The sequence below is a fragment of the Prunus persica genome, chromosome G4 (genome assembly GCF_000346465.2).
Source record: "Prunus persica cultivar Lovell chromosome G4, Prunus_persica_NCBIv2, whole genome shotgun sequence".
NCBI lineage: Eukaryota > Viridiplantae > Streptophyta > Magnoliopsida > Rosales > Rosaceae > Prunus > Prunus persica.
The window spans coordinates 19,088,914-19,115,749 of record NC_034012.1 but is presented as its reverse complement, the minus strand read 5'-3'; the positions used below and the strand labels follow the sequence as shown (position 1 = coordinate 19,115,749).

General features: G+C 37.2%; 1 protein-coding gene and 1 long non-coding RNA gene across 2 annotated transcripts; one reads left to right on the top strand and one right to left on the bottom strand.

Moving 5' to 3' along the window:
- On the bottom strand, nt 1,029-6,036 carry LOC109948883. The gene is made up of 3 exons (XR_002271336.1): nt 5,665-6,036; nt 1,523-1,913; nt 1,029-1,412 (listed from the first exon to the last, which is right to left on the bottom strand). It is a non-coding gene; the product is annotated as an uncharacterized LOC109948883 (long non-coding RNA).
- Nucleotides 13,671-18,356, top strand: LOC18781182 (F-box protein At2g26850). The gene is made up of 5 exons (XM_007212204.2): nt 13,671-15,759; nt 15,860-15,939; nt 16,086-16,264; nt 16,692-16,766; nt 17,836-18,356. Exons 1-5 carry the CDS (start codon nt 15,079-15,081, stop codon nt 18,021-18,023), a joined length of 1,203 nt encoding a protein of 400 aa, XP_007212266.1. The 5' UTR covers nt 13,671-15,078; the 3' UTR covers nt 18,024-18,356.

Genomic DNA, 26,836 nt, shown 5'->3' with positions numbered 1-26,836 from the left:
TATATATATATAGGAAAATATATACGTTTTTCCTTTGTGTAAATGAATGACAGTGAGAGAGATATTATTCTTGTAACAAACCCTAGCAGCAAACATCTGAATATAGAAAACAAGTGGGGAAAAAAAGGGTTAGCAATTAAAAGAGAGATTCAATGGCATCATTTGTAGAGCTTTCAAGTTCATTCATGGCATTTTGATTCAAAAATTTAATTTGACTTAGAGTTGTAATTGTTGGAAAATTGGCTCACCTAAAATAAGCAAGTTTCGGAGAAAGCAACCGGTCTCCAGGTAGGCTTGATCGGTCGTTTCGAAGCATAATGTGAAACTTGGAAATCACCAGAAAGCGATCGGTCTGTCTTGCTGTTTTGATTTTCCATGCATTTTTAGACTCCTTTTCCTGTGCTATGCTTTCTACCTAATTGCAAGGACTTCCTAATTCATTTCTGAGTTCTAGGAAGGTTGGCAATCTGTTAAAAAGCTAGGATGGCACTTTATGGTTGTTTGTTGACTTGTTTCAAAGGTTTTCCACTCTTTGGTTCTAGATAAGGTGGTTGAAGGTGCAGCCATTGGTGACTTGCTTTTTGGTTCTCCTAACTCTAAGTCTATGTAGGGTGGCTGAAGGGTGAATGTGAGCAAGAAGAAGCTTCCTCCTAGGTCCAAGGGCTTGTCTATAAAAGGGAAATGGATACAAGACAACAAGTGTGGCTGGAAACTAGAGTGAGAAGAGAGAAAACTAAGTGTGAGAGAGTTTCACAAGAGTATCAAGGTGTTGATCTAGGGGTGTGAGAGAAACAGATTGTGAGGGTAGTGTTCTAAGGGGGTTTTCCATTGGTAAACCAAAGTTGTAACCTATCTTCATTAGTGAAATTTCTCAAGGGGATCACCAAAGAGGATGTAGGCAATTGCTAAACCTCTGTAAATACTTGTGTCATTTGTGCTGGGTTATTTTCAATGTGTGTGTGAGTGTTTGACACAATCATTATTGTGTTTATCCAAAGTCCATCAACAACAAGATCCTAAATGAGCTATTTGCACAACAGTAATATTATTGGGTTATTATATATAGAGCTTTCAATGATCTATTTTTATATGACTCTAAAGAGTTTTCTATATAGAGATCCATGAACACATTTTGGACCCCCAAAAAAAAAAATAGAAAAAGGAACCTACTTTTTTCAAGGTCTCCATGCAGAAATGGCGCCGCATAATGCTTTTTCCATATTCTTCAAGAACAAAGAACATATAATTCACATCCACTTCAGCATGAATGTTTTCTTTCAATTTACCTTGACTAAAACCATGTATAATATCTATCGCCACATCATCAGAAATGCCATTTATTGCCATCCACCAAAATATCGCCTCTAGTTTCTCACGTATCTTCCGGTCAGCAGCAATTTTGAAAATGCCAACTGTTTCAAATTAGCACAAACTACATGATCAAAATAAGAAGAAGAAAAAAAAATGAGAAGAAGTGCCAAATATTTCAAGTTTCAAAAGGTAAAGATTGTCTAAGCTTCACCTTTTGACTTCATCGGAAAGATGTGTCCGGAGAGCACTAAAGTTTCCAAGTCATCAACTGTGAGAGCAAAGGCTTCTACTTTTTTGGAGCATCAGATAGTTTTGAATGAAACAGGTTGGTCATCGAAAGTTTTGGTTTTCCCTGCCCAATCCAGAAGTTGTTCTCCAACAAACATACCTTTATCAAGAGTTTCAAATGAGGTTGAGGGACTCACCTCTGTAGCAACCCTAATTGGCTTGTACGCCAGCATTGAGCCTGCTGTAATAATGAGCATCGAGTTAAGTGGCTGTCCCGCTTCAATCACCATCTCATTCTCCTTGAAGATCTTTGGCTTGAGACAACCGCTGATCATTCTCAACGCTACATCGTTCATATGTTGAAGCTCCTTTACCTATATATATATATCAGAAAATTTAATCCTAATCCTCACATAAATTTCAATTTTGATTAAGTCCTTATAAAAGACTAAACATCGCTATAATCCAATTCAGTTTTAAGGCCCTTTTTTTCCCCTGCATTTATGAAATTTTGTGAGAGAATTTCTATAGATGGAACCATACAAACTAACACCAACTATCTTTTGGTTTTAGTGGTATTTGTCCTACTAGGTTGTAGGATTTCAAGTTTGGTTTGTTGTGAGTGTTTGTCATGGGACCTGGCCTGGGTTCCTAATTAGTTAGGCTACTCCCCATTGCCAATTGATTGTGCGGTGAAATCTCAACTTCCTTCCACACCACACCACAATGTGCTACTTCCTAAACTGGCCGACTTTACCAACCCTTTCTTTAAATCCTTTTTTTTCACCCCAGCTCCTACCATTTCTTCTTATCATCCTCCAGTGACAACTCAACATGTCTAACCTCTTCCCCATTAAGCTTCAAAAAGACAATTACATGCTCTAGAAAGAGCTCACCTTATCCTTCAAACCTATGATATGATAGGTCTCCTTGATGGCAGAGAACCATGTCCACCCTCAGTTCCTCCTTGATGCCGATGGTCATCCCACCATGCAAGAGAACCCATCCTTTACCCATGGATCAAGAAGGATTGCATGTGTTGCATTCGGATTCATGCTTCTTTATCTAAGACCATTCGCGCCTACATTGTAGGCTCATGAACAGCTAGAGGGTTGGCTCAACTAGAAAAAAAGTTTCGTCAATTTGACAACATCTCACCCTTTGCTGCAACTCAAATCTCCGCTTCAGACCATCAAGAAAGGACCTCTCCCCATGCTCAACTATCTTCAGAACATCAAACACCTTGCAGACAGCTTGGTTGCAACTAATGCTCCTCTTGATGACTCAGATTTTATTTTTCATGCCCTACATGGCCTTCCTTTTGACTATGATGCTTTTGCTACTTCTAGTTAGACTACGTCTAGATCCCATCTCAATAAAGGAGATTCTTGGCCTTATTTTAAGTGAAGAAATTGTTGTTGAACATCGTTTTTCTTCTGAAACCAGCTCAGACTCTACCACTGAGTACTAAATATTGGAATGATTATAGTTTTTACTTATCCTATTTTTATTAACACATAGTATTGAATTATTTCAATTCCTTATTTCCCCTACATTTACTGATACATAAGGAATTAAAAATCCTGTGAGTTCTATGTTAAAATCCATAATTGTTAGGTTTTGTTTAGCTAATGTTTTTAGCTTTCCTTGATAAACATATAATCTCATACGTATGATCAAGCTCAAAGAATTTAGGCTAGTTTAAGTTAGTGCTAATTTGACTACTATGGCTCAGATCAACTTCATAATTGTCCAATGCAACCAATCTCAATGAAGGTAATATTTTTATGTCTACATTGCATGCATTATAGTGTTCTCCTATACGCATCACTAGTTTTCATGTAAGTAATTCCTTTTAATCAAGGCACGTGATTGCTTATTATAAATCCAATCATTGGCTGCCAAGTGTCCTTTTGACTTGCCAAAAAGGTTGGAGCTGATATGGACTCATCGACTCTCTCATTTTACATTTTTAATATGGGTTTCTATAGAGAGAGAGAGAGAGAGAGAGAGAGAGAGAGAGAGAGAGAGAGAGAGTTCTAGTGAGAGATTGTGCATAAATTAGGTTTTGCTTTTTGGGAGAAGAGTTCATGGGTTCTTGAATTCCTTTTGGGGCTTTCATTGGTATTTCATTTCTCAAACTTTTGTTTAGTGATATGAAGTTTTTATCTCTTTAGTTTGTCTAAGAGTGTTCATGGCATGGAAATGGGTTTTCAAGATTTCATTTTGAAAGCTACTTCTTTTTTAGAAAATCTAACCATAGGTTTGCACATCTAAGTTTCAATCTCTCATCTCTTCTATTTGCACCATTTTGGAAAACTTAGGTTTCTCTTTGGGTTGTCTGAGAGTATTCATGGCTTATGGAATTGAGGTTTTCAAATAGCTTTTGAAATTTGCTTCTATTTTTGAAATCAACTTCACCTATTGAGAATTTTTTTAGAGTAATTTTACTTTGCATTCTTTACTTGGTGAAGTCTACGTTTTTCATTGTGAGATTTTGAAAATGGTTTTTTGAAATCTGTTGTACTACTTTTAAAATCTTCATTTTGAAGAAATTGACCATTTCATCTCAAAATCTATATTTCATTGTTTTGTTCGATCAGGAGCTGAGTTGCGATGCCATGAGGTGAAGAAGCTGATGGACTAGTTGCCATTTACATGAAGGACTAGTTGCCATTTCCATGAAGGACTAGCTGCCATTTTCATGAAGGACAAGCTACTGGCTCAATTAAGTTTGGAGAAGAATGTTGCATAGGGTAGTAATGCTCATTTCCTAAATAGACCTAGGATTGTCGAGCTTGTGATTACTTTTTCTGTAAGAATCTACTTGTGATTGATGAGTCCTTCTGAGTACCTAGGTTGTCACATAATTTATCTTCTAGACTTGCACGGGAATGAGATTTGTTTGTTGAATGTGTGTGTTGTTTGATGTGTGATCTTAGGTCTGGGACTAGTTGTTGGTTAGTCATACATTTGATTGGATTATTTTGTTGGTCTAATTTGTGGTCAGCTAGATTATCCTTTAATTTTACCCCTTACACCTATGTACCAATTTCAATAATCTAATAACCTTAAAATCAAGAATGGATCAACTAGGGGAGAGTAGTTGACCCAATTCTAATTCCTTAATTGCCCTAACTAAGTTCTATGATTTATGACTTTCTCCATTCCTAATAAATAAACAATACCTATATAAAGATTCATGAACATACTTCTAAAAATAATAAAATGAAATAAAAGCAAAAAGAAAAAAGGACCTACTTTTTTCAACATCTCCCAGCAAATACTGCGGTGCATAATTACTTTCGCAAACTCATCAACAACAGAGAAGATATAATTTACATCCGCTTCAGCATCTAGGGTCATTATAATCCTCCCAGGAAGGTAAAACTACCTCGGAAGACTCACGATCAACTAAGGATCAACCTACCCAAACTTGGTCAAACCGACCGACGGGGCTCGTGACCTCCAAATTCCGATCTGAAAGTTCCTATGGGTTCTACAAGGTTTAGGACACATGTCCTGCAAGTTTGGTCCCGATCGAACGGTTGGATCGCTCACGATCCCACGATCGGAAGGTTATTGTAAAACACAAACTTTAAGTTATTAAATCGGAACATCCGGGACTCCGATCCACACTCCGTAAATTCCTACATGATCCTATGAATGTCTAGATTGGCATATATTAAATTCAAGACTATCCAGCAGTTCAAACCTATTGAACCCGGATAATGCACAATATGCGATATCCGTTCTAGACTCAAACGGTATACAAATTGAAATCCGAGCACACCTACGCACTCCAGACAACAAGGCGATCGCATCGGGACACAATGCCCTTTTTCTACAGTGTCCACGCGCCGGTAGCGCGTGGGTGTCCAAAGCGATTAGACATCGCTGGAAATTCTCAAAATCACGGCTCAAGGTTCCTACCCTATGTATAACACCTTATTTGGAACCACTTTTGTTCTTGGACCTACCCCAAAAAATGACCGGAAGTGGCCGAAAATGCAAATCCAAAATCGGCAGAATTTCAATTTGAAAATCAAACTACCTAAGCTCAACATTGATGAAATCCTACCCCAACCATCAGCTAGAGCATGAAAAATAGTCGAAAATCCATACCTTGATTGCCTGGAATGGTGGCCGGAGGCGTCCGAAACGATTGAAGAAAAAACAGCTCGAAATCCGGCTGGATTTTTAGCAAAATTCGGAGGTTGCGCAAACTGTTAGCGGTGGAGATTGGGTGGGTTAGGACGGTGAGGCCTCACCGGTCATTTCAAGACCGGACCCAGCTCCGGTGGTGGACCACGGCGGCGGCGACGGCTCCAAGAGCCGCTCGGCTGTTCAAAAATCGGGAAGGGGAGGGGTTCTGCGCTAGCCCAGCTAGGAGAGAGAGAGCGAGAGAGAATGTGTGTGTTTTCAGGTTTTTTTTATTAAAAACCCATTTTGAAATATTTACGGTTTTGCCACTTGTGATGTTTTGCTCGTAACTTCTTCGTTACAACTCCGATTTAAGCCCACTACGTGTCTACGGATTCATCTCAGTACGATCTACATAACCATACCACCCGTTGCCCCAAAATCTTTCCATATAAGAAATGACCAAATTACCCCTACTTGGAGGGTAAATTCATAATTTCAATTAAATAATTTAAATTGGTAATTAAATTTGGACTCGGGGTGTTACATTAAGGAGCTATTAGGGGTCCGTTGGCATTCAAAGACACAAGTTGTGGGTGTTTGAGTTCGTCTCATTATCTATCCTCTCTCATTTCGACGTATTCTACGCTTTGCTCATCCATACATCTACACAAACCCGGGAAGTTCTCACACCCTCTCTCTCTCTCTCTCTCTCTCTCTCTCTCTCTCTCTCTCTCTCTCTAAATGAATTTGCATGACTTATGTTTCTTTGTTTTTAACATTGAGGACAATGTTTGTTTTAAGTTGTGGGTGATTGAGTTCTTTGGTTTCATAATGTATGCAGCAGTCCTCTGTCTTTGTTTCAAATTCTGTCCTTTTCCGCTGCTGTTTTTGTATTTTGGCCCACGATGCGTTCTTTGTTTTTTCAATCTGAATTCAACCATATGAAGAATGTGAACTTTGGGCAAGTATTTTGTGAGATACATGTCATTCTTTGCGCCTGGGTCAGAACTGCAGCTTTGTTGATTGATTTTCAATCCCTTTCAACTTTTGGTTTTTATTTAATTAGTTTTTATTCTATTGTTTTGTTTTGTTTTCAGTTTTTTTCTTTTAAATAAAATAAAATCAAAAATCAAAAAAATGTCATAAAAACCTAAAAATATTTTCTTTAACTTTGAGTCTAAGTTTTTATTTGTTTGTAGTAGTCACTTCCCAATTCTATGATGAGATTGAATTTTTTTGACAATTAACTTGTAAGGAATTGTGAGCATGACATTAATTCTTTACATTATCCTTGTGTTTGCCTTAGTTTTTTTTTTTATTAAACTTGGTAAATATTTTTGCACATAGCCATATTAATATGAGGCTAATGTAGACTTGTACAACCCTTATTATGTGAGCTTTTGAGCCTATACCTTTCTTCCTTGAGTGTTATATACTATTCTTTAGTTTTCTCGTCTACAAGTCGTTGTGATCTCATTATTCTTTGTTTTGGTCAAGTACTTGAGGATGTTTAAATTGTTTGCTAGAACTACTTTCATTATCTATTTGAGGCATATTTCATGAACCACATGGATATCCTAGGAAGTGATATAGGCCTTGTTTCGTTCGTTTGAGCCTTTCCAGCCAACCTATATCAATTTTATCCCTAGTCAACCCCTTGTGCCTTTTATGTAAGCCTTTATCATTCTTTACCCAATTCTCCTCCTAAACCTTTTGCATTTTTATCCTACACCCTTCTCAGGAGTTTTGTAGAGCACTTTCATGGCTAAGGGAGAATTGCACAAATTGTTCAATCATGTGTATATGATACTATTTCACAAACAAAAAAAAAGTCTGATTCCGAAGCCTTTTCAACTCGAATTTTTAAGCCCGAGGAGTGTTTTACACTTAATACCCTAAAGCTATCTAGCTTGGGAGTTATTGGCCTAACACTTGTTACATGGGTTGATTAGAAAGCTAATGGAGTTAGAAAAAAATGTGAAAGAAAAAAAAAATTCAAGATAGTATCAAGATAAAATTGTGTGCTAAAGTGCAAGATGTTATAATTTCATGGAAAGCTTTACTTAGCCCTTAGACTTCGTTTGTTCATCTATGTCTCTTTCTTGTTTCACCCATCACCCTAAGCCCTATTACAACCTTAGTGACAGTCCTACTTGATCCAAGGAGAAGTGTGGTTCCTCATGTGGAGAATAGGTGTGGAAGGACTACGGTCAGATGGTTTAAATGTTTTCAAGTATGCGATATCTTTCCATGAGATCTTTTATTCATGTCTTGTGCTTTTATTTCAATTATGTGAGTACATCGTATTGATTTGATTCTTCTCACATATATGAGTGACACTACGTTGTCAAATTTCGAGTGCTTTCATTGGAGTGAACATCCTTGGTGAGAATTGAAGTTAAAGCTTGTTCTTATTTGGTTATTTAACTTTTGTGAAGCATACGTCGTGGTTATATTAATGTTGGCTATTTCACAAACAACACTCCAAGTTGTTCAATTAAAGTTTGGTTAACCCTTTGATAATGTCTTGAGTTAATGTTGCTTATTTCTTATTTCTTGGAAGTTAGTTAACTATTGGTAATTATCTCTGAGATCAATATTGGGAATTTAATTGTTTGTTTGTTTTGAGTCTTTGTTCTTTTGTTTTTACTTTTCGTTTTGTTTTGCTCGAGGACTAGCAAAATCTAAGTTGTGGGTATTTGATAAGTCCATAAATATACTCACTTATGTACTCTTTTTACTTAGGTTTTATAGGAGAATTAGATTTAAAAAGGGCTTATTACTTTACTTCTAATTTTCAGCTTTTCTGCGCTCTTAGAAGGTTTTTAAGGGAAAATCAACTTTTCAGAGGAATTTTAGCACAAGAGGAGATGAAAGCTAACATCTTGAAGTTCAATCTATGATTTTTCTAGAATTTTCTACCGAGCCAATTGGTACAGTATTACAAGTAAAGTTAGCCCACATGCAGACAGGACAGTTTCGTACATGTTACGTGTATGTGAAGAAACGGAAGCCTTCCCGAATTTTTCAAGTATGTGTTATATATGGTTGAAAATATAAGACATTTATCTTTCCAAAATATATTTTTAATGATTTTTCTACAAGGCCGAGAATCCCCAAATCGTGTGACAATTGGGCTGAGCTGTATTTTCCTATGGAGTTAGGAATTGTGATTTTTACTTTCCTATTTGGATTCCTTGTTTACCAAGACTTCTTGGACGACTTTTCAGTCAATTTTAGGGTTTAGAACTCTGATATAAGTGATATAAAAGGCCAGCCAAGGCTCCGATACAGAGGATTCACATCCTAAGGAGATCAACCGTGCAAGAGGAGAAAGCTGCCAACGAGTTCTTTCTGTTCCTTTCTTCTTTTAATTTTCAGTTCTTATGTATTTATTTTTGAGTTCATCCAAGAACATGAGTAACTAATTTTTTGTTAGTTAGGGCTTAATCTTGAAGCCCTAAACATGATTTCAATTATATAAACAAGTTTGAATGGATTTTTCAGTTTCTACAAGAGTGATGATTTCGGTTTCTCTATGTTATGTGAATTCTGATATTTTGTTTCTTTGAGTAGCTAACTTCGAAGCATGTATTGGAATTAAATTGTTGTAGAACATAGGTCAATTGCCATATTAAATGTGTTCTTGTTTGCAACGAATAATTGGGTTAAGAACTAGTTATGAGAAATCGATTCTTGAATTCCTAATAACAAATGCCATGTTTTAGGGTTTTTGTGACATTCATATTCTCTTTGATCTTAATGGATTCTTAATTGTTAATTTGAGTAAATGCCATACTAGATTTCAATTAAGAATACACGTATTGATGTAAATGCCATACACTTTACATATCATACAACTCGAGTCAAATGTCATGATCCTGTTGTGAGTGTCGTCATCATATGCTTGCTAGAAATTGATTATCTTTTGTTGTTTATGGATTGATTGATTGTTTGGAGGTATATAGTGAGTCCTAGCTATTGTTCTTGACTGATTTTAAACCAATTTGTCTTAAACTCTAATTTAAATTCTGTTTTCTTTTCTTTTCCTTGTTTTATTTTATTCACAAAATCAAATCAAAACCCCCCTTGGTGTTGGTGTGTGTGTGTGGAAGTCCTTGTGTCTTAATTTTCATTGCGTGACATTGACAAACATCTCTTTAGATTACAATCTCTGTGGGAATGACCCTTGCTTGCCTACTATACTATCATTTGATTTGTGCACTTGCAAGGTTTTAATATTGTTGTTAAAAATTACCAACAAGTTTTTGGGATAGTGAGTCCTAGCTATTGTTCTTGACTGATTTTAAACCAATTTCTCTTAAACTCTAATTTAAATTTTGTTTTCTTTTGTTTTCCTTGTTTTGTTTTATTCACAAAACCAAATCAAAACCCCTCTTGGTGTTGGTGTGTGTGTGGAAGTCCTTGTGTTTTAGTTTTCGTTGCGTGACATTGACAAACATCTCTTTAGATTATAATATCTGTGGGAATGACCCTTGCTTGCCTACTATACTATCATTTGATTTGTGCACTTGCAAGGTTTTAATATTGTTGTTAAAAATTACCAACAAGGGGTTGGATTGTAACATCCCACATCGACCAACGGAGAGGGAGTGATATGCTTTATATGTACATGCCCACCTCCATCTAGCACGAGGCATTTTGGGAGCTCATTGGCTTTGGAGTCATGGGAACTCCGAAGTTAAGCGAGTTGGGGCTAGAGCAATCTCAGGATGGGTGACCCACTAGGAAGTTGCTCGTGAGTTCCCAGAAATAAAACGGTGAGGGCAGAGAGGGGGGCCCAAAGCAGACAATATCGTGTTACGGCAGAGCTGATCTTGGGATGTGACAGTATGTGATAGAATGTTTTGATTTGTCTATGAACAAAGTTGAGTTTTTATCATTGCTTTGTATTTTTATAATTCAAAATGATAATTTTGGAGCTTTAAATAGAAGAGAATATCTCAGGAATTTTCTGTGTTTTTATTTTAATATTTTTTATTATAAATTTTATAAGTAAAATCATAGAGAAATAATATGAAATATAATAGATTAACACGTGGCAGTTCTTAAAAGCTCTCCTCAGCATTTTTGACATTTGGCTGTATAAGATGGTGAAAGGTGTCCTTTTTCTTTTTATTTATTGTCTTTTATCTTAAACAATTCATAAGAAATTAAATAAAAATAAGAAAAATAAACCAAAAATTGCTATAGACTCCTTATGACATAACCTTCGATTATGGAGATCTAAAATCATGATTCCACATATCTGAATTAATGGAAATCATTGGATCAAAAAAATAAGAGTGTATGTGATAGAATGTTTTGATTTGTCTATGAACAAAGTTGAGTTTTTATTTTTATTGTGTACTATTCTCTAAAGAAATGCTTAATTTTGTATTGTTCTCCAAAGAAATGTTTTATTTAGTATTGTCATACTTAGAAAATATTTTCAGATGTTCGATCGGAAATATTATTTTTATATTTTTGACAAATTATGCTCCATTTATGAGAATTTTGAGTATATACTACGCTACTTTTTTTTTTCTTTTTTTATTATTTATAAATATTCATAATTGCATAGTTCCGATGACACCTTTGCCTATTTTGCATAGTTTTGTGTTGTCGTAAATAACATTTTCCGAAGATGTACTTTCATCAAAAATATGTTTTTTCGATGGATTGTATTATCAAGAATGTCATTTTTCAGATGAACTGACATTGTCGGAAATACATGGGTTAGTCGAAAATAATGTTTCCAATTACATTTCTTTGTGGTAAAACATTGTTAGAAAAAACAAAAGTTCATCATTTAAGAAAACATTTCCGACAAAGCTTCCCAATTATTTGCGACAACGTTAGCATATCGCAAATACAAAAATGTCGTCGTTTTGAAAATTTATTTTTGACAAAGTTAAAGTATTTACGACGCCCATTACCCGTTGGGAAAACCTTTTTTTTTTTTTTTTCCTTCCTGATGGCTCATCGAAAATGGACCTTTTTCGATGATTGCTTTTTTGATGCCTTCCGACGAACATTTGCGCTCTGAAAAATATTAATGAATATTTCCAATGCTGTTTGGCCCTCGGAAAAAGTTTTTTATTTTTTATTTTTTAGTGTATATGCATGTTGTTTTATGAACTTTGTTGGATATTTATAGACAAATTTTATGAAGATTTGTTTGATCGAAAAAGAAAAAGAGAAAAGAAACCTAGCCATTATAGCTGTTGCAAGCTAGCCAATTGTATCCACTCATGTATAGTATATTCACAATTACTGGCGAACCCAAGAATTTTTCAATGGAGGTGCAATTTTGAAAGGCTAAAAGCTTTAAAAAAAATTGACAACCAAATAGCCTTATAAATCAAACAATACCAATGTCATTCATATGTCGAAAACGAAACTCGCTCGACGGTTGATGAAGAAGCAAAAAAAAAGGGCAGCATGTTTCATCTTTTTTTTCTTTCTAGATTAACTATGAATTACATTCGAACTTACTTTGGAAACTTGATCGGTATAATATTTTCTTCCTTGTCACAAGACTTGATCGATGAATCAGTTTCTATAAAAGACTAGGAGTTCTCTAATGAATAAAAAAAGAAAATAAATAGATTGGCGGTGGAGATGTAGAAAAAAGATGAATTTAATGATCTTTTTTTTTTTTGTAAGGATTTGTTTTGGTGGGAACATAAAGAATCTCTCAAAAAAGTGAGACTTTCTTTTTCTTTTTTTAATCTCTTGGTCCAAAACAACGTCATTTCGGGCTAGGAGTAAAAACAAAACATAAGTGCACACTATGCACAAAGCACTGCACATCAAAGGAAAGAAGTCTATTAGGCCTTTTGTCGAACAGATGGAGTGCACAACCAAACTAAGCGGAGGGGCAACTTTCAGGCATCTGAAACGCTTTCTACGGCGAGGGGATGTGTAGCTATATCTTCTTGCGCCTATGTAGGTCCACAGTGTCCACAATCCCACATATAAAGGAGTTCAATTTTCCTGTTTCCATTTCTCATGTTCCCACCTGTTTCCTTCTTACTTTGTTGACATGTGTCCTCTAACTTAACAGAAGGTGAACTCTGTTAAGTGTCCTCACTTAACATGCCACAAAACACTGTTAACTTTGAATCAAATTATTTATAAATAAAAAAACTCAAAATTGAAGTAAAAGATAAAACGCAGCAGCCACCCACTGGACCTCAACTGCCACCCACCACAACCTCCCCACCCCAGTGGCGACAATCCCTTTTTATTTTTATAGATGCAATCATGGAGGCGTTGTTGTCTTTGGATTGCATTGATTTGGGAATAGCCGGGCCATGAAGAATATTGTGGGACATGCGAAGAACAACTTCCTTCAAGTTTCAATCCTCACTCACACATGAAAAAACAAGAGTTTTCTTTGACTTAAAGAATCGGATATCCCTCCACCCCGGGAATGTCAAGGCAGAGGACGTGGTGAGGGTCTGGATCTGGTGTGGCGGTGCACAGAGAGAGAGAGAGAGAGAGAGAGAGGGCATGTTTGTTGCAATGAATGGACCATAAAAGATGAAGGCATAGTTGTGGATTTGGATATGCTGCCATCGCTGCCTGGGACGGAGAAGATGAAGTGGCCGTGCTTTTGAATAAATTTATTTTAACATTTAATATTTTGTTAGTAAAAATGAAACTTACCTTCTGTTAAGTTAGAGGACACATGTCAACAAAGTAAGAAGGAAACAGGTTGGGAACAGGAGAAATGGAAACAGGAAAATTGAACTCCATATAAAGCATGAAAACTTTTGAATGATTTGCGTTTTTTTAATCTTTTTTTTTTTTTTTGGCAATAGTATTGAATTATCATTTGTTGTTAGTGGGATATAGCTCAGTTAGTTGAGCTCTTTCACCTTCATTCATGTGATTAGAGATTCGAAATCTCTATGCACCCAATGAATATTTGTAAAATCGCTTCTACTCAGAAACCAAAAAAAAAAAAAAATCATTTTGTTATTTAGTTCTGCAAGTAGTCCATAAATGGATGAAGCGGATTTTACGTGTTGCTGACCATTGGTTACCGTTATGGCTGCAAGTGGTGGAGGCTGCATGAGAACAGGATCTCTTAACCACCAATAAACGTCACCCTAACGGTTGCCTTTTCTGGTTATACGTATTTTCCTCCAAGTCCAACTTGGTAGAGAGAGGAAGGGAAAGAAAGAGAAAATCTTTAGACAGAGAAAGAGAGAGGCAGTGTTGTATTTGCATTTTTGAAGGGTAATACTTTGTTTAATATCCACACAATCAAAAAGCCTCCAAAAACTATTTAAGCATGGCCTCCAATTCAGTCAATTATATAAGACTGTCCGTTTTGTTTTTCTTCTTTTTTCTTCTTGTCCACTACCTGTTCGTTGATTTGCCCGAGAGAGAGACACAAACAGAGGGACAGAGAAAAAATAAAGAGAGAGAGAGGGTCGTTGAGAGGACCGTGGGTGGGGGAGGATTCTTTGATGAAGAATCTGTTGAACTAATGTGAATAATTCACAATTCTCAAGTTCATCACCTTCTTCATCAAAATCTCTGTTATCTTTCACTTCACCGCCTCCTGATCTCCTTCTGTCTTTACCTTTAATTTGGACTCATTTCTTTTATTTAATTGATCATTTGGGTGTTGCGTTTCACCTAATTTTGTTTCAATCTCAACTACCCAGATCTGCTTTGCAGCTCATTATTATTTTCTCCAGATTTTCTTCGCCTTTGCTCCGAAAGAGAATCATAGATTTTGGAGATATGGGTCTCTGCATCTAGACTTATCTTAATCTTTTATTTTTCTTGGGAGCTCCAGGTGTCAGAAAGCCCATATCAGATCTGAGTGCCCCACCCCCATTAGCTTCTTGGGTTTAGTCTTTTTATCTCTCTTTCATCCTCTCCTTGATTGACAGCTGTTGAAGCTGTCTGTACGGCTGGGGTCCTTATAGTTTAAAGGAAGGAAAGTTAAGCATTTTCATGTTTGATTGAAGGAGAGAGAGGCAGGGAGCAAAGTATTTGGCTTCCTTTTGGTTCTAGATTGGCTTGAAGGTGAGCTCCCACCAAAGTTGGTTTTTTTCTTTCGGTAAGAGGGTGTCTACAGTCATCACCAATTATAGTTTGATTACTTTTTTGGAAGAGGAGGCCCACCGTTGGGTTTTGGTGGGCTTCGTCGGAACCAATAAAAACCCATCAGTTGAAAGGGGTTATTAAAGATCCCACTTTTGCTTTTACAATTTTTAGGAGAGAGGGTGAGGAGGAGGAACAATTGAAAGTGAAGACAATTCAAGTTTTGCTCCATTTAGCATTTTACCATTGCTTTTCCATAATTGGTCCCTCATCATTTATGCCAAACTTGAATTTGACCCTTAAGAGGAGAATTCCCCTTTTGTAATGCTACTTTACTTGTTCATTACTTGCCTCTCCTTTCTCTTTTTCAAGACTCTTCCTCTCAAGCCTCTCCCACCATGGGCTTGTGAGATGCGCTTGTTGTCCCCCTGGTTTTGGAAAGAATTATCATTCTTTACCATATCCAAGTTGACAAAGAAGAGCTTTTCAATTTTCTTTCTTTCTCCATTTCCTTCCAAAATGTCCCTCAAGAGGAAGCCTCTGTCTCTTTCTGCTAAAGTTGAGAATGTTGAAGAAGAAGACACATCAGAGCTGTCTGTGTTGGACTTGCCAGAACTGGTCTTGGAATGCATACTCGAGAGGCTTCCTCCCGACGCGCTTTTTCGAATGACGGGGGTTTGTACTTCTTTGAGGGAGAGATGCAGGAGCGATCACCTTTGGGAGAAGCACATGAAACAGAAATGGGGCAGTGTTATTGGCCCTGCTGCCTACAGGGAGTGGCAGTGGCATATTGCTTCCAAAACCGATTTGGTTGATGTCAAGCAGGGCAAGCAAAAGGGTCTCATGAGAATTCTATCTCTTGGTTGGCCTTTCTCATGGATTAGATCCAGGGTTGATGATCATAGCCAGCAGAGGTGTTCTTTGCCAGCTGATTCCGTCATGTCTTGGTACCTTGCTCTTGAGACTGGCAGGTTCTGGTTCCCAGCTCAAGTATATAACCGCGAGGTAATCTATCTATGAGTTTGCAATATTTATTAAAAACTGTTGATTCTGTTCTGTTCCCTAAATTACATGTTATATATGTTTTTTTTTTCTTGTATTGCAGAATGGACATGTTGGATTTATGTTGTCATGCTATGATGCTGAAATTAGCTATGATCCTCGCACTGACACCTTCCAAGCCAGGTAGTTGGACAGTTGGTCTCCCTCTATGTTTATAACTGTTTCTTATTGCTTATGTATGTTGTTGGGATTTTGCATTTATGACTGTTTCTTATTGCTTATGGTAAGTCGATGTGGATGATCTAACTTGAGGTGGGTTTTCTGTTCAGGTACCCACCACATGGAAGGCGAGCAGTTGCAATTGAAAACGGTGTGCCTTGGGAAAGGCTTAGAGCACCACCAATCGAGACTCCCGCTCATGATCTTCATATGTCTGACTGTTTGAATGAGTTACAGCCTGGTGATCATATTGAGATACAGTGGAGAAGAAACAAAGAATTTCCTTATGGTTTGTTATTCGTCCAACTTCCCTTTCAAATTATTCTAAATCCCATTACTGCTCATTTAAGTAATCTAGAGTTCCTTTTGGTTTGTTACTTTAGGAAGAAACTTGAAGATTAAATGCTTCTGCAATGTCTACAAATATGTTTTTCCAACGTTTCCTTAAAAAAAAAAATTAAAATAAAGGCAGTTCAACCTAATTTGTATATAGAAGGTCTATTGAATTTTGCTTGGTGGCATCTAATACTTGGCAATTGGAACTTGAACAGTATATAACTGATACTATATACAGATACGACTTTTGGTTCGATTTGCTTGTTCAACCTAATTGAAAGACATTAGATTCGTTTAATATGCAGAAACTTAAATAAAAGGTGAAATTAATTAATTTCCCATTGTCCATTGCTTGATAGGATTTTCTGTATGTATTGCAGGTTGGTGGTATGGTGTTGTGGGTCACCTAGAATCATGTGATGGACATGAAAATTACTGCCTTTGTCATAATAGTGGTGAGTTGAATTCATTCCTTTCCAACCCTCAAAGTAGGATCTTATGCTCTGTAGGATTGACTAGTATGTGATTGCGAAAAGAGATTTTGCTGTTGGAGAATCTAACAACTGATTTTGGCTGGAAAATATTATTATGCTAAGATTCCAACAATAATTTTTTTTTTCTTTCACCATTGTCTCAGCAATTAGATAAAGCATTTTAGGGCAGAAAGTTCATAAAGAATTGAGGTTCTTGCAAGAAGCCATTGATATCTCTAAGTTGTGGATAATAAGAATGCAAAGTTAGCTTTCACAGAATAGACACTACTAGTCTTCGCCTCCTCCCTTTTCTGATACCCAATATTTTAATAGGTGGACCAGTTTTTGTGCTGTTTGATTTGTCCCCGAGACATATCATTGTCATTATGTTATAATTTCCACCAACATTGTGATAAATTTGTCTGGGAAGAATATTTATGGCCAACCACAATGAAAGAACTCAATCTTCCCTGGAGTCTCTGTTTTTTGCAAAGTTGGGAATCTTAATGCTTTGTGGGGCTGCCATGCTCATCCTTCTTTGGCTTTCCAATTTTTTTTAATCTCTCCATCACACCCCACCAGCCAAGCAATATTGTAAGAGATTTGTGTCCTCTTCTCACCACAAACAGACATTCACATTTATATATGATAATCAATCATGATAATGACGACGTTGGTCATCATATATAGTCATATAATAATAATATTAATAATAAGAATTTCAAACTACTTTATGAATGACAGAAAGTAGCACTGTAATTATTTGTTTCCGCAGGGTTTCAATTCATTTTGTTTCCTAAACCAAATATTTTGGAGTGCTTGGAGAACCCATTAAATTGGTTTTGCTAAACACAGCAATTGGAAAATTGTTTGATTATAGATTTACAGAAACAATTACAGATCCTGAAATATTTCTTTTATAGATTTTTATCACTGCTTTGAGTTCGGATGAAATGAGCAATATACAAGACGGAAAGTTTTTCTTGAGCTCTTAGATTGGAAACTATTGCATTAAAAATTAACACGGTGATCATCTGTGATTGTTAAACAGACACTGTGGTGCTGGAGTTCAACCAGTACACGCATGGATCACGGTGGAGATGCACAAACATCAGCAGAAGAGACCATCGAGAGGAGGGAAATGAGGCAGATGGGTTTTACGGGGGCATAAGGAAGCTTAGAACCAAGGAAGAGATTTCCACATGGAAGAGACTTTGGCCAACTGAAGTCTTGGAATAATGGTACCTGCCTAATTTTTTTGTTGTGATATCATCATCAACAATCAATCCAATTCTTAATCCACTTGCATAACCGAAACAAGTGGATGCCTTAAGCTGGAAGTTTGCTTCAGATTCAATGGACCGCATGGATGTGGAGGCCATGATGTTTAGCTATACCCATTTTATTTTACTATTTTTTTTCGTGGCAGGTTTCTCGGCTATTTTATGGGATTCTGGTCCTTGTACATGCCTCCAATTATTGTACAATAACTTATCCCACGATATGTAAAATTTTAGTTGATAATTTTCATTTGGTGGTTATAGAAAGTGTTAATTCAGTTGCAGTTTCTTACATTTCTTCGCAATATCTCTACTATAATAAGCCCACATAGCCCCCGACTGTGTTAAACAGGATAACACTTTTTTGCTAGCTCCGACCAATCATGGTATGCTAAGTCAAGTGGAAATGTTATTACGCATGAAATACTGCCATTGGCCATATATAGCAAAACAATGAGATACATGTTCCACACATTTGTTTCTCCCTTGATTATCTAATGCCCAATATAGCATTAGTATTATAAATGGGAGCTGATTTCCCCACTCCCGTTTTCTCCATTTACACTCCCTTTTATTTTTTCAATATTTTTCATTAATTTGGTTCTTTTTTGTTCATTCCCTTTCCTATTTTACCCTTACTGACATGACAAGTGAGACACCCAGATATAAGTGGAAAAAATGAGAGTGGAGAAATCAACTCCCTTATAAATGAACATCCCATGTTTGCACTGGGGGTTTTAGAGGAAAAAAAAAAAAAAAAAAAAACACCCATAGCTGCTAGTTGGAGTGTCCTCTTCCTATATACTCTCGAGGCATTATAAACTCAAAGGTTAATTGTTTTATTAGTTCCTGAACTTAGACCCGATTTGCATTTGAGTACCTTAATTTTCAAAATGGTTCCCGTAGTTCTTCAACTTCAGTTTCGTTAGGACAAATGGTCCTGCCGTTAATTTTGTTAACTTTTCTGTTAACTGCAGGGGCATAAATGGTATTTTTATATCTGTTGGGGCCTTTTTTGTCCGAAGGCTCATCCGGGCTTTGTTGATTCTTAGATCGCCATAGAGTGATGAATGAAGACTTCGTTGCCCCTTTGTCTGAGTTAGCGAGAAATAGGCCCAAAGTATCCCGAGAGAGAAGCAAGTCCTGGGAGAGTACTTTGTTCTTCTTCCATGGCTACGTGTTTTGTTTTGATGTTTTCGGCAGCTCGACGAAGAATTGAAGATGACTTGCTGATGTTGGTATGAGATTATGTGAGCTTGGCATGAGAGCTTGGAGTGTGAGAGCTAAAGACCCACAAGTTTAGCAAATGAGAATGCATGTGCTTGGCTTGGTGTTGGATATGTTTGAGTTTGGTGTTGATAATTTGTTGTGTGTGGCTATGACTATGGGGATTTAAGAGCTTCAAGAGAAGGAGGATCGAAGGAAAAGCTTGAGGTTTGAAGGCTATGGTGTTTAAAGCTTGGAAGGAAGGAAAAGCTTGGAGCTAGGTGATGCTTTATGAGGGTTGATTGCTGCTAGGATGCTTGCAGCAGCCGAGTGAGGAAGTGTTGGCTGAAGAAAAATTGGTGCCTTTTGCTTGAGCTATGAGTGCCAATTTATAGAGGGTGAGGGTTTTCCTTTATTTCCAATAGGTAAAGGGAGGTATTGGAACCAACCTATTTCTAATGGTTAAAAGGGAGCATTAGGGCATGCTATTTTCCAGCAGGTAAAGCTAGGTACCATAAACTGATTATTTCCTATTGGTAAAAGGAAGCACTGGAAACTGCTTGTTTCCAGTGGGTAATAGGAAGTGCTGGAAAAGGCTTGTTTCCAACGGGTAAAGCTAGGTATTTGAAAAATGACTATTTCCTATGGGTAAAAGGAAGTGCTTAAAAAATGTCTCATTTGCTCACCCACATTGGAGAACTCTAAGTAATGGGCTTGGACTTTGGTGCTCCCAAATAGCTAGCCCAAAGTCTCCATTATCCAAGAGCTTCCGTGGACCTTGTAGACCTCCGTAACGTTTCACACCACAATCCCTCATGCAAGCCCCGTAAACCACATAACTTGGGTTCATGTGAGCTTGATAGGTGATTGGTATGGGAAAAATGTATTATTAGTTTGGCATGGCATGTACACTATTTCTATATTTATTTAATGAATTAAATCCAAATTACAGCTTGGATTAACGCATGACTGACATTATATGTTATATTAGGCTTTGAATGTCTTTGGGCTTCCCGTAACTTTTTTGGGCCTCAACATTAGCCCCCTTGATTATTGGGGCTATGAAGTGGCAGCGAGATGGGCCCAATAATCAATTTCAGCCCAAAATAATTGGCAGTGGCATGGCATGGCTGGTTCTTCAATATGCATGAAACATCCGTGCTTGCTTGCTTGGTTTTTATGTGTATATTTGGTATTGGCATGTATGCTTGATGTTGACATGTATTCTTACTATTTGATTTGGATGCTTGGTATTGGCATGTACGCTTGATCTTGGGCTTATATATGCTTGGTATTGGCTTGTACGCTTGGCTTTGGCTTGTATACTTGGTATTGGCTTGGATGCTTGGCATTGGCGTATATGCGTGGCATTGGCTTGTATGCTTGGCATTGGCTTGTATGCTTGGCTTTGGCTAGTACGCTTGGTATTGGCTTGGATGCTTGGCATTGGCGTGTACGCTTGGCATTGGCGTGTATGCTTAGTATTGGCTTGTACGCTAAGCTTTGGCATGTACGCTTGGCATTGGCCTATATGCTTAGTATTGGCTTGTACGCTAAGCTTTGGCTTGTATGCTTGGATGCTGGGCATTGGCTAAAGTGTCGTGGTTTAATATAGCGTTTGGGCTATTTAGCATGGTGGATGTGCTTTAGTGTTTGGGTTTTGTCATTTATGTTGGGGCTTTTTTGTTCTAGCAGCTACAGATGGGCCTGGTCTGCTGTAAAGAGCAAGTGGGTGGAGTTGAATCAAGATATAGCTTGGTCTAGCATGAGGGCTTTGGTAGATTAGAAGATGAAAATATAATGGGAGATGCTTAAGGATTTGAGCATGATAGTGTCTGCAGTAGCTTGAAAGCGGTATAAGTGTTGGCAAATAAGCATTGCAATGTGGAGGCCTTAAGTCACTTGGACTAGATCTTAGTTTTGGAGTCCACTGCGCTGCCTTCCAGTACTCAGATCTAGGGCTCCTCTTTCAAATTTGGTGGCATGATGGTTCACTCTTCTGGCAGCATGACTATAGGGCTTGTGTTATCTTCCAGGAGCATTTCATACAACGCATCATTATCTTCCACGTCTTTCTTGGCTTGAATCTTGGTTACTGCAAGCATATTTTGGTTGTTGTGTTGCATAGTGACTTTACTCTTTTTCTTGATAGCTTGACATCACTTCAAAAATTTTGATTGCTTGGTAAAAGAAACTTCATCTTGACAGTGTTTAGGTTCTTCCGGTACCTTCATAGTATTTTCCTTCTATTTGCCACGAACTGAGATGTTTTTCTTCTTGAGTAAAGAATAGTGCTTGGATTTCTTGAATAAGGCTTGAGGCTTGGTGATGATTGATTATGGAATTGTGGCAATTGAGACATCACAATGGCCTTTTGGTTTGACTCTTAAACTTGGTCATTAGAATTGTCAGGGCATAGAAAGTGCTTGAGGCGCTGGGGCATATCACTTATGGTGACTTAGGTATTGTTTGTTGCAGCTGTTGTAAGCATGTTTTTAGGAACCAAAAGCTTGGGCTTGGCTATTGAAGCTTGAGCTTTGCATGTGATCACTGCAGCAAATGTGTTGGGTTACAACAGCTTGAGTTCTTGCAAGTGGTGGCAAACTTGGAGGTCATAGTGACATAATTGGAATTTCAAGGAGATTTTTGATCTTGGGATAGTGGTTTTGGTAATAATGGATTTTAAGCTCATTTGTGGTTTTGGAGTTGCTGCTGATGGTGATTGCAATAAGTGAAATCTTGAGTTGCATGGTTTTGGAGATGGATTGTTTCTTCTTGGCATGATTTCTCTTGAGACCAGCTCCTCTACATCCAGTACATGAGAGCATAAAAGAAACAGCCTCTATGTCTTCACACATGTTGGTGGATATGAATATCTTGTCCAACAGCTCAGATTCTTTATCCAAGTAGGAGACAACTAAAATAGGGGGTCCCTTGCTATTGTGATGGCTTGTTGATTTGACAATTTTGCCTGGTATGTTATGGCATGTTATCTATTTGATATTTTGCTCGATTAAAATGCTAGGCCTGTAAATAAAATACTTGGCATGGTTTTGCTTGCCTAATATGTTTTGCTTGCCTAATATGTTTTGCATGCCCATGTGGGTTGACCCACAAACAAATGTATTGATATAGAGTGTATTGAAGGAGCTTGTGGGAGTATGGAAAAGCTGCTCTCGGAGATATTAGGAGCTGTGTGCATTGCCTCCTTGGATATTTTTTTTAATATTGGTTTTAGCTTGCTTGTGTAGACATAGGACCGAGGCACTAGTCTTGGAAAGAGCATGAGTTGTTTGCTGTTTGGAGGTTGGGTCCTTTACACTTGACTGATATAATGCTGCATGACCAAAGCATACGATGATTACAAAAATAATATAAGCATTGTAGCTTGCAAATGACTAACATAGTTGACATAAGCATGCCGAGCATGTATTGTTCTAGTCCTGAGCATGCATAGTTGGCATCTACATTACAATGTGTAACATGGATTGATCAACACAAAGGTGGATCAATACGAAATGATAAGAAGTACAAGATAAGTGAATAGTGCATGGAATAAGGCCCTGAGAAATTTTGCTGGAGATGCAAAATTAAAAAGGTAGATTAATACATATTAAATATGGATTACTCCACTTGAAGGATGGATCAATCCATTTGAATGATATATTAATCCAGATTAACAGTGCAAATGAATTAAGCTTGGATTGCAAAGATGAAGCTCTTTAAAAAAAAAAGATATATATGATTAAGACTTGGTTAAAGTAATAACCAAAATATGTGATAATGTGTTTTTGACAGTGTGTAACTTCTACAAACTTTATGGAGCAAATAATCACATGCTCCACATAAATAATATAACCCATAGCCATAAGTAGGCTAATAGAATAGCATGTGTTAGTCAAAAAGGTGGTGTGACTTATTTGACTCACACACTAAACAAGATAATGATACAATATAATAATGCAAGTGACAAGTAAAATAATAGTAGTGGATCAATAAATAATAAGAAAATGATGCAAGCTGGTGCACCATATAATGCATCAGAGTATAATAATAACTAATCAATCAATCTTTTTGACTTGGGTAGACCAACCCACGTGCTTTTGTCTATGCTTAAGACAATTCAATGAAACATAAATGTTATGAATATATTAAAACAGTAAACAAATATATATGATATATTGAGATTAATGAGACAACAAAATCTTATCTTGGTGAAGCCATTCGCAGAGATGAGGCTGAGAGCATTGAGCAAGTGTTCCTTCTCCCTTTCTCATCGTGTTTGCACAACTCTAGAGAGGTGAGGGCTGCTACGAAGGTGACTTACGGCGATGGCTAGATTTGCTGATGATGTTTCACGGTGGAAGGTGAACGACGGGGCTAGCCTCAATAGTTGACGATGGTGGTCAACGGCTTGCATGTTGGCTAAAGCCCCCAGGCTGTGAATGGATGTTGAGCTCAACCTTCTTCTGCTCAAGTTTTTATTTCTCTTCTCTACTTTGTATGCTCTGTTTCTCTCAAGTTTGAAAACTTTTTCTTTGATTTTGGCATCAAATTTTCTTGGCATGAAGCCCCTAAGTCAATTGAATTTGAGGACGGTTGTGGAGTTTGCTTTGGTGTCTCCGGTACCTCAGTGGCACGAATGCTTGATTTGCCTCAACCCCAGGGGTCATTTCACAAAATTTCATTTAGCTTGAGAACATAGATCTAAGAAACAGAGAAAGAGATAATGTTACCAACATTTTTTTTTTTGGGTTGCTCTACAGAGCTAAGAAAAAAGAAACAAAGGAGAAAACACTCTTATCTTTGGTATATTGCATCGACGTGACTTAAATCTTATGTGGAGAAGCCATTGTAAGAGTAATAGCCTAGTCCCCAGCAGAGTCACCATTTATGTTGGGGTCTTTTTCGTCCGAAGGCTCATTCGGGCTTTGTTGATTCTTGGATTGCCATAGAGTGATGAATGAAGACTTCGTTGCCCCTTTGTCTGAGCTAGCGAGAACTAGGCCCAAAATATCCCGAGGGAGAAGCAAGTCCTGGGAGAGTACTTTGTTCTTCTTCTAGCAGCTGCGTGTTTTGTGTTGATGTTTTCGGCAGCTCGACGAAGAGTTGAAGATGACTTGCTGATGTTGGTATGAGATTATGTGAGCTTGGCATGAAAGCTTGGAGTGTGGGAGCTAAAGACCCACAAGTTTAGCAAATGAGAATGCATGTGCTTGGCTTGGTGTTAGATATGTTTGAGTTTGGTGTTGATAATTTGTTGTGTGTGGCTATGGCTATGGGGATCTAAGAGTTTCAAGAGGAGGAGGATGGAAGGAAAAGCTTGAGGTTTGAAGGCTATGATGTTTAAAGCTTGGAAGGAAGGAAAAACTTGGAGCTAGGTGATGCTTTATGGGGGTTAGTGGCTGCTGGGATGCTTGCAGCAGCCGAGTGAGGGAGTGTTGGTTGAAAAAAAATTGGTGCCTTTTGCTTGAGCCATGAATGCCAATTTATAGAGGGTGAGAGTTTTCCTTTATTTCCAATAGGTAAAGGGAGGTACTGAAACCAACCTATTTCTAATGGTTAAAAAGGAGCACTAGGTCATGCTATTTTCTAGCAGGTAAAGCTAGGTACCATAAATTGATTATTTCCTATTGGTAAAAGGAAGCACTGGAAACTACTTGTTTCCAGTGGGTAATAGGAAGTGCTGGAAAAGGCTTATTTCCAACCGGTAAAGCTAGGTATTTGGAAAATGACTATTTCCTATGGGTAAAGGGAAGTGCTTGAAAAATGTACAATTTGCTCACCAACATTGGAGAACTCTAAGTAATGGGCTTGGACTTTGGTGCTCCCAAGTAGCTAGCCCAAAGTCTCCATTATCCAAGAGCTTCCGTGGGCCTTGTGGACCTCCGTAACCTTCCACACCACAATCCCTCGTGCAAGCCCCGTAAACCACATGACTTGGGTTCATGTGAGCTTGATAGGTGATTGGCATGGGAAAAATGTATTATTAGTTTGACATGACATGTACACTATTTCTATATTTATTTAATGAATTAAATCCAAATTACAGCTTGGATTAACACATGACTGACATTATATGTTATATTGGGCTTTAAATGTCTTTGGGTTTCCCGTAACTTTTTTGGGCCTCAACAATATCAAAATTGATTAAAATATGAATAAAATTTTTAAAAAAAACTCTGTCTCCCCCCTCCATCCCGATTTCTACTCCCTAAAACTTAATTTTTCTTTTTTTTTTTGTTGATTTTTTATTTGATTTTCTTTTATTGTTATTTTAAAGATATGATTTTCTTTTATTGTTATTTTACGCACACCCGCATCTTCTCTCTTTATTCCCAATATCCTTTTCAAACATTTTCGATTTTCAATTATTAATTATTTTATTTTATTTAACAAAATACCAAGCAACTCTCCCTCTCTTGTGGTGAGGATGTATGTTTCTTGAGGAAGAGAAAAGAAAGTATTCCTTTTCCCATTTAGCCTTTTAGTTCAGCCTTTACTACTTTGAGATCAGTATCTTACCCACAGATATACCGCAAAGCTGTGCGAATCAATATAGACCCACCTTGGAAAACCCAACTCTTAACTACACGATAGAACCCTTCGGGCATTGAGAGTTGGGTTGGGTCGGGTCAACATTTGAAAACAAAAGGTAAAGTTAAAGCAGGAATGACAAAAAATTCGTAATATTTTTTGATGAATTTTTTAAAATTATGATTATTTTTTAGTGACCTTTGGACATGGAGTTGACAAGGTTTGGATTGGGATTGTGGCCAAAAGCACGAATTGAGCGACCAAGTCCAAGTTGGGAGGTCCCAAATACCGACTTTTGGTAACTGGAGTGCATTTCATGTGTGGTGATGTGAAACTTATGAATGAAATAATGCTAAAATTATGAAAGAGTAATTGTGGTGAGAATTTTCTGTGTATTCTTCTCCTTGTAGAAGGCCATATTTATAATACAATATTCCTTGAAGGCCAAGTAAGGTAAGTAATAACTTCTAATACTATTTAGAGTAGGAAATCAATCCCAATCTATGCATGAGTTAATATGGGAAACCTTGGTGTGCAAGGAAAGTCAACTAACACTCCAACAAACAATAGTGCCAAAAAAAAAAAAAAAAAAAAAAAACATAAAACACTTCCAAGTTGTTTTAAAAAATAAAGGTGATTTTGAAAACTAGATTTCACTTTTTTAAAATTTGAAAACTAGATTTCACTTTTTTTTAATTTGAAAACGAAATCTAATACCAAACATGTTTTCAGTTTTCACAAAAAATTAAAATGAAAACTAAAAATTAAAATTGAAATGGTTATCAAACAACCCATAAATTAACTAGTGTAAGATAATCAGATTGCTGAAAGATAATGAGTGTTGTGTGTGTTGATGCTTTTTTTCAGAGGGTTAACTTAGATAAATGAGGGTTAAATCTTCAGCAGGGGAGAAGGTTGTGGACCTTCGGTATGGAGGGATCTTGCAAAAGGAAACAAGGAAGAAGGGATCGTCAAGCTTCGGACACCGGTGTGGTACCTGCCGAAGGCTCTCCATTGCTTAAGTCAGCG